Raw genomic sequence first — 11,327 nt, forward strand, 5'->3', positions numbered from 1 at the left:
GCCACTTGGGGCACAGAAAGGAAGCTTGCTTGGGGAAAAGGGTCTCTCTCTCCAGCAACTTCTTTAATGCTTGGCTTCTCATTATTATTTAGCGTTTGACAGTCCTTAAAGAAAAAGCCAAACAACTGCGATGGGAGTTAACAACAAGGAGGACGAACCTCTTGAAAAAACAGGGGGGAAAAAAAAAACAGGGAACAGTTAGTTTGCTTTACGTGGTGAAAACTCACTGAGCGAACACGGTTAGAAAAACTTTGAGGTGGTGAATAAATCTCTCAAAGGAAACACACGCGCGCACACACACACGCACACACACGCACACACACAAATAAAACACATAATTGCTTCTCTTGACAGTTTTATCTCCTGTGGAGTGACGCTCCTTTGTGAGTAAGTTCTTCTCTTGTCTTTTTTCGCACCTTTGGCCGGTGGTGTTAAGGCCCTGTGGCCGGCAGGGCATCGTGATATAAGTGCTTTATTTTTTTCCAAAACAAAACCAGGTTGTTGCTTGTTGGTTCAATTCTTCCCCCCCTCCCAAAAAATCTCTTAACCGTCTTTGATATGAAAACTCTTAAAACACTCCAGTTCTTCTCTGGCAGGTTGTCTGCACCAGGCTTGGCCTTGGACTGTGCAGTCAGGGCACTAGAAAAATAGGAACTCTCTTTTTCTTCTCTCTCCCCGGCGGTGTGTGTGGGGGGGGGGGGGGCAGGGGTGCAGGGGGGGGCTCTTAGAACTCCCACTCGTGAGGCTCGTCTTTGCTGGCTGCCTTCTCCAGGCGGTGGATGATGTTGTTGAGGTTGGCCGCCTTCTTCTTGCGCAGGCTGCTGTCGCGGGGGTTCCGTGCGGCGGCGGAGGAGGCGGCGGTGGAGGAGGAGGAGGAGGAGACGTGTCCGCCCTCGGGGAAGCTGAACAGGCTCTCCAGGGCGCCGCCCTTGTGGTGGCCGCTGGTGCCCGCCGAGGCGCCCACGGCCGAGGAGGTCCCCCCCTCGTTGTGGTCCGGCCCTCCCTCTCCCTCCGAGGCCCCTCCACCCCCTCCCGTGTGCTCCCCCGCGGCGGGGCGGCCCTCCACCGTGCCGTCCGACTCGGTGCCGTCGCAGCTGTCGCCCTCGCTGGCCTTGGCCACCCTGGTGGAGGGGGAGCCGCCCTCGCCCGCAGCCGCCTGGATCTCCTCGATGAAGAGCTCACGTCTGATACGAGACCTGCAGGGAGAGAGAGGAGGAGAGAAGCATTCTGATAGGCATTCTGATCGGCATTCTGATGGCATCATAGGCAATAATGCCCAGTGAATCAGCAGTGTTAGGAGAGTAGAGTTAGGCAGATATCTAAATTTGGCCAAAATATGACTTAGGCAATTATGCTCTGAGGCGAACGATATGAAGATATGAAGAGCATTATCCATTATCAGCGGTCGGGGCGGGGGGGAAATAAAGTGGAATTCATTAGAGCTCTAACTAGCGGCACGCAGAGCAATCAATAATGCATCCAAACAGAAGTATGATGAAACGACTGGAAAGTCGTCGGCATAATCGAACTGAAAAAAAAAAGAAAAGAGAATCAAGAATCGTGAAACAACCGCCGCGAAAGGGAAGAAAAAATAAGTTCCGACACCCCCGTTCTCTCCTGGTTTAACCCCCCCCCTCCTGTCTCCTTCGTGTCTCTCTCTCTCTCTCTCTAACCTGTAGTTGTGGAACCAGTTGATGACGGTGCTGGTCTTGAGGTTGAGATGGGAGGCCAGCTCCTCGATGGTCTTGGGCGAGGGGTAGGGCTTCTGTTGGTAGGCCCGCTTCAGGGCTTCCTTCTCCTCGGGCGCCAGGACCACCCGGGCCTTCTTCAGGTGCTGCTGAGGGGGCTGCTGGGGCTGCTGCTGGGGCTGCTGCTGCTGGTGGTGGTGGTGGAGACCCCCGTGCTGGGGGCTACCCCCCTGGCTGAAGTCTCCCCCAGACAGGCCGCTGTCCGCCCCCTGACTCTCGCTCACCGAGCTGTGGCGCCTCTTCATGTAGGCTGGCCGGAGAGGGAGAGAAGATGGGGGGAGAGAGGAGGGTGAGCGTGTGATGTGTGACGTGTGACGACCACGTGATAAAAACAAGCAAGGCGCTCGAAGGGTTAAAAGGGGGCATTCTGGGATTGGTGCATCACTCCTTTTTTTTTTTCTTCAGTTCTATAATATAGAATATATTATATGGACATATCCCCCCCCCCCCCTCCCCCCCCTTGCCTCCCAGCTCTAGACAGATGGGCAGGGACACGCACGCAGGGAACCCTCCTGTCGTTATTGGTTTTCCTAATCTATTGACATCATCTCCCAGACAGAATGAGTCGCTCACTTCTAGAGGCGTGCCGACGTTAGCCGCATTAGCTATTGACATTTAGTTGTGATTTATAGAGAGTGCAGTTTCCAAACTTCATTCCGAGCACCTCTGAGCGATACAACATTTGTCAGCGGAGGTGTACATAGATCTATAGAATACTTTTTTCTCCCTTCTCGAAGTTCTCAAAAGCTCCATTATGATCGAGTGGATCAATTATGTCTACTGTTTCGCTCCATTTCCTCGTAAGTTATGTCATTGTAAACAAAACACTATGAAGCTTCACTTCAAGGTCGTCTTAGTTTGGCGGGAATTTAGTTGTCTGCTTGTCCACTGTACAAGTAAACACTTCAATGTTCAACAATATGGATCTCTTGCTCATATCTACCAACATGAATAGCCCTAGTACTATGTATTCATTTGATATATAGATCGCCCACCAGGGGGCAGTATTAACACAGACATGCTCACGAAAACGAAGATTCACACACAATCACATGGGTGGCGGTGGTAAGGTTACCATGGAGAACAATGGGCGGATATCCACCACTCTGCTCTGCTCTCATGACCTATCTCTTTCCCATGCTCCATATGTTCACCACATTTACATAAGCATGATCCAGGGGTCACCCACGGAACATTGTGTCCACACCAGGGGGACGAACACACCAGCATTTGGTAAATATGCATTTCTGCATCCATACGTGATCATGTGTTAGCAGCACGTGATAACGCAGAGCAGCACACTAACGCTATAAATGGACAGAGGAGTCGGCGACGTCAACAACATGTGATACCCTTTGAGATTCTCATTTGTCCTTTAATCTCCGTGCCAGCAGGCTAACCGCTAGCAAGTTGTTACACTCGCGAGTCGGGGTGTTTTTTTGTCAGACAACCGTCGTCGCTTCTAGAAGCCGTCGGGTTCTGAGCTCGGTTGAGCTTTTTATCAACCTCGACAACTGTTAGCATGAGGACTGGGGATCGTGTAAGCTTCTTCTAGATAATCTGTACCGGAGCCAAGATGACAGACTTGACTCCATCCTTTTGACTCTCTTATTGGAGCCAAACACATCTAGTATATCCTCTGCCGTGGTGTTATATATCCTTAGTACAATGTACTGCGAGCGTTTCATCATCCAAGTGAAAAAGCAATAACAGTTATATAAAAAACACCATCCGTTAAGGAGAGAGCCCGACCCGCCTAACCCTCTCTGTGGAGTGAGCGGAGGGGGGGGTCCTGTCTGTCGCCTGGTAGCGCGCGGGGGGGGGGTCCTGTCTGTCGCCTGGTAGCGGGACCGGGCAAAGGAAAAAGAGCATGCGGGCGCTTGCCGTCCTCTCTAATGAAGAATCTCGCTGCGGTTAGCCTCCGTGCTACGCTAGCTGCTAGCCTCTAAGGTCACGGCACGCCAGACTGGACATTTGACTCCTCGTAACCGGGTCTGGTGAGAGGCCCCCCCGCCTGGCGGAGAGAGAAGGACCAGTAATGTCACTTTTCACCCCGGGAGAAGTGTTAAACAGGCCTAATCACTCCAAGAATGTTCACTTAGCTTGGAGAGGGAGGGAGGGAGGGGAGGCGGAAGGAGGGAGGAGAGGGAGAGGCTCTTGATGAGTGCATTGGACTTTAAATAAGCGGGCCCTGGAGAGGCTGGGGCCCGTCATGTCTGATGAGCCCGCTGACATCTCACGCCCAGATCCATCTCGACAGCACCGAGAAACACATACCCCCCCCCCCACCACCCCCCCTCATACAGACACACACACACAACCCCCCCTCCTTTTTACACCAGGAGCACTGTGCATGTGCGCTTTTGACTCTGCAGCCTAGGGACACATCTGGGCTATTACAGGAGGAAAAAGAGCAATCAGAAAGGCCCCCCCCTCTCTCTCTTCTCTCTCATTCACTCACTCGTTCCAGCTCGTTTATTTTTTATTTTTTAGATCCTCCACTTGGAGCGCGGCGGCAGCGTCATGTGTGAGGGGGGGGCTGTACGGTGGCCTTGACCGGGGTCAAACACTCTGAGGCGACGAGGACGTGGTGGGAAGGGAGGAAAATAGGGCCTGTGAAAGGTGTTCCATCAGGGTTAAAGACTGCTCTCAGAACTGTCCTCTGTCTGGGAAACTAGGCCAATGGACACGGTAGGAAAGGTACACTAGCCTGGTTCACATGCCACCACTCTCTACTAGGTACAGTACTAGAGACAAGGTAAGGCCTTTCCAAAACCCATCCTGCTGATATCTGACTGGAGAGGAGCTAGCTACGGACCCATCTGGGACCAGGCTTCAAGAGGCCAAGGAAGGGTTAAAATAATGTGGTACGGACGAACCGAGAGTGAAGTTGTACGTTGTTTTGTGTGTGTTTCTTAGTTTGTTGTACCTTTCTTCTCCATTCGTTTCATGTCCATGAGCTTCTCCACGTTGCGCGGGTCCTGGAGCCACAGCTGCATGCGTACGAACGGCTCCCGGCCCTTCAGACTCAGCTTGTGCCAGGGCTTGGGCCGGGCCAGGAGGTCAGACACAGAACCCTGGGTCAGGCCCAGGATGGTCTCCCCAAACAGACGCTGACCTGGGGGGGGGAGGGAGGGAAGAGAGAGGGAAGGAGGGAAGAGAGAGGGAAGGAGGGAAGAGAGGGAGGGAGGGAAGAGAGAGGGAAGGAGGGAAGAGAGAGGGAGGGAGGGAGAGAGAGAGCATTGTGAGATCTTCAGTATGCATGTCTGTCCTGGACATCTTGCCAACAATAAAACAAAACAAATCAATGCTTGTTGGCTGCCATTGTTTTAATTTATACAACCCTATAAAAACAGATTAAATCAATTGTAATGTTTTTTTGTTTTTACTGAGTGGGAAGGTCGTACGCCTATGGGCCTTGTATATATTTACACTTTTTTTTTTTTTTTACAAATTACACTTTTAATAATGATAATACTTAGGCAGGACCCCCAGTCCCCATGCTAGAAGACCCCCCCCCCCACACCACACACACACACACATACACACACACACACACACACACACACACACACAGTTAAACCTCCACCCATGGAGGTCAGTCAAACCTCCACCCATGGAGCTGGCCATATGTTGTTTGTTTAGGGTGTATTGCTTATTTAAGACATCAAGTGTGTTTGTGGCCCTCGGCCCACCACTCAGATGTGGTTCTGGCCCACCAAGACAAGGCTGGGCACCCCTGAACTCCACCCACACCCAGGAGAACCCAGGAGACAGAGGGGACGGCACTAGAAGGCTATGCTAGAGAGGACAAACGTGGCTATATCGTCAAAATGGATGGCCAATTATATGCATTCTCTGTAAATAGGTCAAGAGACATCTAGAGTATTACACACATCACTGGGAGACTCAGAACTACTGAAAGATCCATTTTCAGAGGAAGACTCTTTAACCCAAACCTGAAAACCCGTCAGGAGGGTGACAAATATAGAACTCTTATCAACATTAAACAAACTGGTGCCTACTCTTAAGTCTTTGCTTTGCGTTGATGTGAACTCGAATTCACTTCCGCGCACGAAACAGCTCAACTGTCACACGTCCTTTAAGTTTCAAGTATTCGGGGACACACGGACGGATAGAAAAACTTGCCATCAAAAGTTGCCATTCGTGCAACTGTAGTTCGCCTTCACTGAGAGAAGAGACAGTTTAAATAGTATTTGACTGCCGTTTTGAGTCGCCTGAATGTTTTGAAAAGGCATAAAGAACCCTAAAACAGGGCTGGGGATTCACATAAAAAAAAAACACACAAAAAAACAACAAGCGCAGCATAAACTGCAAAAACTCTGGGTTCTTGAAAGACTTCAAACGTTGGCGAGCTCTCACGCAGAGTACAGCGTCTCTCCGTCTCCTCTCCAAGTCTCTTGGGAACCTTCAAACATGCCTTTGGCAGGGAGGGAAGGGGTGGGGGGCTGCTTTTTGCTGCATTTCACAGCGTTTCATGCAGGTGAGCTGAGCGATGGTGGTGGGGGGGGCGGGGGGGTTGTACAAATGCAGGCAGCGTGGAGGAGATGTGAAGCGCTCCTGAAAGGCTGGGAGCTGGGGGCTGCTCCTCTACAGAGAACAGAGGGAGGTGGGTAGACAGCATGGGGCTGAGAGAGAGAGAGGGAACAGGTGACACAAGCCCCACTGAGAGATTCTCTTGAGGTGGAGGTGTGTGTGTGTGTGTGTGTGTGTGTGTCGCTCAGAGATGGAAGGGCTCCTTCCCTCCCACTAGGTCCGACAGAAGCTTTGTTTGTGCTCTACAGAGTACCTTTCTCTGTCACATACAGTATACGTGCACACAGACACATACACACACACACACACACACACACACACACACACACACACACACACACACACGCACACAGAGGTAGGGGAACGCATATACACAAAGAAGCCGCCCTTTAGCCTCTCAATATGCCAGGAAACACGAGAGAGAGACAAATGACTAGGGTCTGTCACGTTTCGTGTACACACACACACACACACACACACACACACACACACACACACACACACACACACACACACTCAGACTCCGGCAACAAATGAATACAATTTGGCTGTGTGTGCGGTCGTCTCGCACTTACAACAATTTGGCTATGTGTGGCAGTGCAAAGCGCGGTCGTAAATCACCACAATGACTGGGCACGCCAAACGGCTAACGCAATCAAACGGGGCGGCCCTTCAGGTTGGCCTCCAGAGTGGCTAGCTGACTTAGCCCAGGGACGGGACCAGGGAGTGATCTGCCTCCAATCTGATTGTGACGGGCTCTGAAGAGGGCTGCTTTAAACCACGCCATCCATCAGGAGGAGGAGAGGAGAGGAGGAGGAGGAGGAAGGGTGCTGTGGCTGTGGGTCTAAGGACTAGGACAGGGAGGGTTCTGTGGGTTGCCAGGTGTAAGGACCTAAGGGGGTCTAAGGGGGTCCTGGTCTAAGGATTTGGAAAGAGGGGCCTGATATTGAAAAGCCCTCTCTATGTGGGGGCAGTTAACGTCCCTCTCTCCAGTGAGGAACAGTAGTAGTGGACATAAACGTATCACACTTAAGCTGAGGAAGCACTTAGGTGGCCTAACACATTCACCAACACCTCCTATAGGCTAACATAGACCTCCTATAGGCTAACACAGACCTCCTATAGGCTAACATAGCATTAACAACCTCCTATAGGCTAACATAGACCCATATAGGCTAACATAGACCTACTATAGGCTAACATAGCATTAACAACCTCCTATAGGCTAACATACACCTCCTATAGGCTAACATAGACCTCCTACAGGCTAACATAGACCTCCTATAGGCTAACATAGACCTCCTACAGGCTAACATAGACCTCCTACAGGCTAACATAGACCTCCTACAGGCTAACATAGACCTCCTACAGGCTAACATAGACCTCCTATAGGCTAACATAGACCTCCTACAGGCTAACATAGACCTCCTATAGGCTAACATAGACCTCCTATAGGCTAACATAGACCTCCTACAGGCTAACATAGACCTCCTATAGGCTAACATAGACCTCCTATAGGCTAACATAGACCTTCTATAGGCTAACATAGACCTCCTATAGGCTAAGATAGACCTCCTATAGGCTAACATAGACCTCCTACAGGCTAACATAGACCTCCTATAGGCTAACATACACCTCCTATAGGCTAACAGACCTTTGAACCCCAAAGAGGTAAAGGACTAGAGGAAGGGGACAAGGGGCCGAAACAGAACGGCGGCCTAGTGCAGAACTAGCTCATGGGCTTAAGTAGGGGAAGTGTTGGCCTGAAGTAGGGTCGCTCCGACCGTATTCCCAACGCTGGCAGTGACATTGGCCGGTGTCCTCCAAGGACAGGGAACAGAAACTCTCTGCTCCCTCTGTGCCTTTGTTGTGGAAGAAAAGCGGCACGGTTTAATTTTAGCTGAGGGGACAGCTAATGAGCTAGCTGGCCAGCTTTTGAAAAGGCGGCGACTGGCACACGGTCCCTGCCTTGGCAGCCTTGGTGTGATGATAGCAGGATAGAAGAGCATATTTCCCCAGTTTCTGGAAGCGTCGCTAATGCATATAATGATGACACACACGCAGAGTCCTACGCAACGGTATTATTCTTTTGAAGTGTTAGTGAAAATCTCTCAGCCAGGGCCTTTTTCAGAAAATAATTGCGGCTAATTATGATCACAGAGAGGGCATGGTTGTCTGGGAGGTGCGTTCCGCTTGGGTAACACCGCACTGGCTAAAAACCTTCTCCTCTCTAACTCCCCACTGTAACAGGAGACGGCTGTGTGGTGTGGTGGGGAGCATTCTGGGACAAAATGGCCGCCGCGCATCACTCAGTTTCCTCTCAGAACATGAACAGGCTGAGTGTGTGAAAAAACTGGATAGAGGAGAGAACACGGAGAAGAGGTGGGGGAAAAGAGAGAAGGAGAGAGAGACGGCCAGAGAAAGATGGAAAGTCCCATGTGAGCAGACAATAAAGGGATATTGTTTCACCTATCGTCTGATTTTCTGTATCATCGTGTCAGAACAACAGAACATTCGCCGTCGTGGCATAACTGACAGAGGTAATTTCGAACCCTATTTCATCTTTTTCCTCTTCCCCCCCCCCCCCGCATTTCTTGGGTTGAAAGAGTGAATTATACCTTTTGTTGTGTGTGTGTGCGTGTGTGTGTGTGTGAGAGGTGGGAGGTGGGGCGCGGTGGAACAGGGAATACACACTTTTAATAAGGGGAATACACACTCTCTGTATGTTTTCGTTATATTGACACCCCTGTATACAAAACTAAATTGTGATATTCTCCCCCCCCCCAAACAAAAAAATTTTTTTGAACAAAAAATAAAAAAAAATAACGTACCGAGGTTGTTGTCGGTCAGCACCTCCTTGACCTTCTTGGTGATGACGTAGGTGTCCAGCTCGGGGGACATGGCCACCATCTCCTGGATGCTGAGGCCAGAGTGGCCGGGGACGGGCAGTGGCGTGCCTGGCTGAGACTCGGAGGGCTCGCTGGGTTCCCTGGCGGGGGGCTCCCGGGCCACCCCTCCCCCCCCTCCTCCTCCTCCTCCTCCCCCCTGCTCCCCCAGGCTCTTCACCGACTCCTCGGCCGAGCTGAGGGGCGACTCTGGGGCCGGGCTACAGCTGGCCGACGTCTTTGGAGTGTTCTCTAAAAGGAGAGAAGGAGAGAAGGAGAGAGCGAGAGAGAGAAAGAGAGAGAAAGGGGGTGGGGGGTCAGAATGAGAGAGAGAAAGGGAGGAACGGTGGACGGACATCGTTTGGGATTCAAACAAAAACAAACAAAAAAAAAAGGCCCAACAAACCCTCTTTTGGAAAATCTCTGAAAGGTCTGAAAACACACACACACACACACACACACACACACACACACACACTCACCCAACACAGTACAGGCCACCCAACACAGTACAGGCCACCCAACACAGAGAACAGGTCACCCAACACAGAGACAGCTGCGTACTTCAAGCCCCGTCTCTTAACTTCTTAACTAACCGACGACCAGCTCCACATTAGCCACGTTAGCACCGTTAGCGCCGTTAGCGGCCCATCCTGAGGCTCTCTCTCTCTCTCACCGCGGAGGCCCCGGCGTATACTCTGCTCCAGTGGCCCGTCAAACAGCCCAGTCATTCATTCCACCATGCGCCGTGAGAGTGATTGCGCCGAGCGTCTGGCTGGGGATTCTGTCATCTTCACTAAACTCCCCCACGCTTCCTCCCCCGTCCTCCCCCCGTCCTCCCCCTTCCCTCCCGCGTCCCAACGGCTGGGTGACGGCCCGCTGCACGCCCAATCAATTCTCCCCTCCTGCGACAGTCGACTGACAGGGAAGAGCGGGTGTGGGGGGGGGGGGGGTTGGGGGGGGGTAGCGGTGTGTGTGTGTGTGTGGGGAGGGGTGGTGGTGGGGGGATGGTGGAAGAAAGAGAGATGGAAGGAGAGAGACAGAGAGAGAGAGAGAGAGAGGGGGAAAGGGAAAAAGAGAGGATGCGGGGAGAGGACAAGTTGAAAAATCACTTATGTGTGCAATTTTCCTCCTCTCTGCACATCAGAGGAGGAAGCGTCGTGTTTTTGTTGCGTCGGCAGCAGAGCGCCTGTCAGCGGAGAAGATAAGTGTGTGTGCGTGTGTGTACAGTACGTGTGTGTGTGTGTACGTACGCGTGTGTACCGGCCGTATACGACAGAAGTGCGTTCTTCTTCTGACTGATTAGATTAATTGACGCCGCTCGGAAAGAAGTCACACTACTAAATCAAGCCGAGCACAAAACATCTGACGCGCAAATTAAAACGGACTTGGTGTCTGTCACGTTTCCGGAGCTATTGTTTCCGTAGCACGAGAGGCCGCCGTCCCGCCCGAGTCCGCGACGCGTGTGTCCGACATGACTCGTCCTGACAGTCACGTACGACACGCCCACCAGGAGGGGGGGATGGAGGGTTTTCTTTAAACGAGAGGAGGACGACATTTGGAGAAACAATCGATGAGCTTATAACCCCGCCACGATAACACACTCATCTCCTGTCAGGCTCTCTGTGTTGGGCTGTGTTCTCTATACCGGTTTAGACAGCACAGGTTCAAGTGGATGTCGTTGCTTGTGTGTGTGTGGGTGTGTGTGCGTGTGTGTGTTAGGGATAGTTGAGGGACAGAGGACGGTGTGTGTGTGTGTGTGTGTTCGGGATCGTTCAGCGACACGGTGTATGTGTGTGTGTGTTTGTGTGTCTGTTGACAGTTGAGAGACAGGAGAGGTGTGTGGGTTGTCGTTGAAGGTGTCTGTATGTATGTATGTGTGTGTGTGTGTGTGTGTCTGTGTGCTAGGAGTTAGCTTTCCTGTCCTGTCCTGCCCTGTCTCCCTCCCCCTGCAGAGAGAGGCAGAGAGGCAGGGAGGCGTCAGGAGAGAGGGGGTGCCCTACATGGGGAGAGCTGCCAGCCCAGAGGAGCCACCTCATCACTCTGCCTCTGCCAAGGCTGGGAGGAAGGCCACAGCGGGGGGGGGGGGTGGAGCTGGGGGTTACAAGCCTGTACACACACTCACACACACAAACAG

At 51.9% G+C, this 11,327-nt stretch overlaps 1 protein-coding gene across 1 annotated transcript in view; it reads right to left on the bottom strand.

Annotated features, from left to right (window-relative positions):
- Positions 1-724: 724 nt before the first annotated feature.
- cux1a (cut-like homeobox 1a) overlaps positions 725-11,327 on the bottom strand; it is a gene marked incomplete at its 3' end in the record, with an annotated part of 154,636 nt that continues 144,033 nt past the window's right edge. Inside the window, exons 23-26 of the mRNA XM_080529291.1 lie at positions 9,137-9,442; positions 4,678-4,866; positions 1,674-1,998; positions 725-1,196 (exon numbers count right to left, since the gene is read on the bottom strand). Of these exons, the coding sequence (XP_080385417.1) occupies positions 725-1,196; positions 1,674-1,998; positions 4,678-4,866; positions 9,137-9,442 (1,292 nt within the window). The remainder of the gene's footprint in view (positions 1,197-1,673; positions 1,999-4,677; positions 4,867-9,136; positions 9,443-11,327) is intronic.

The sequence above is a fragment of the Nansenia antarctica genome, assembly GCF_963989245.1.
Source record: "Nansenia antarctica genome assembly, chromosome: 4".
NCBI classification, from domain to species: domain Eukaryota; kingdom Metazoa; phylum Chordata; class Actinopteri; order Argentiniformes; family Microstomatidae; genus Nansenia; species Nansenia antarctica.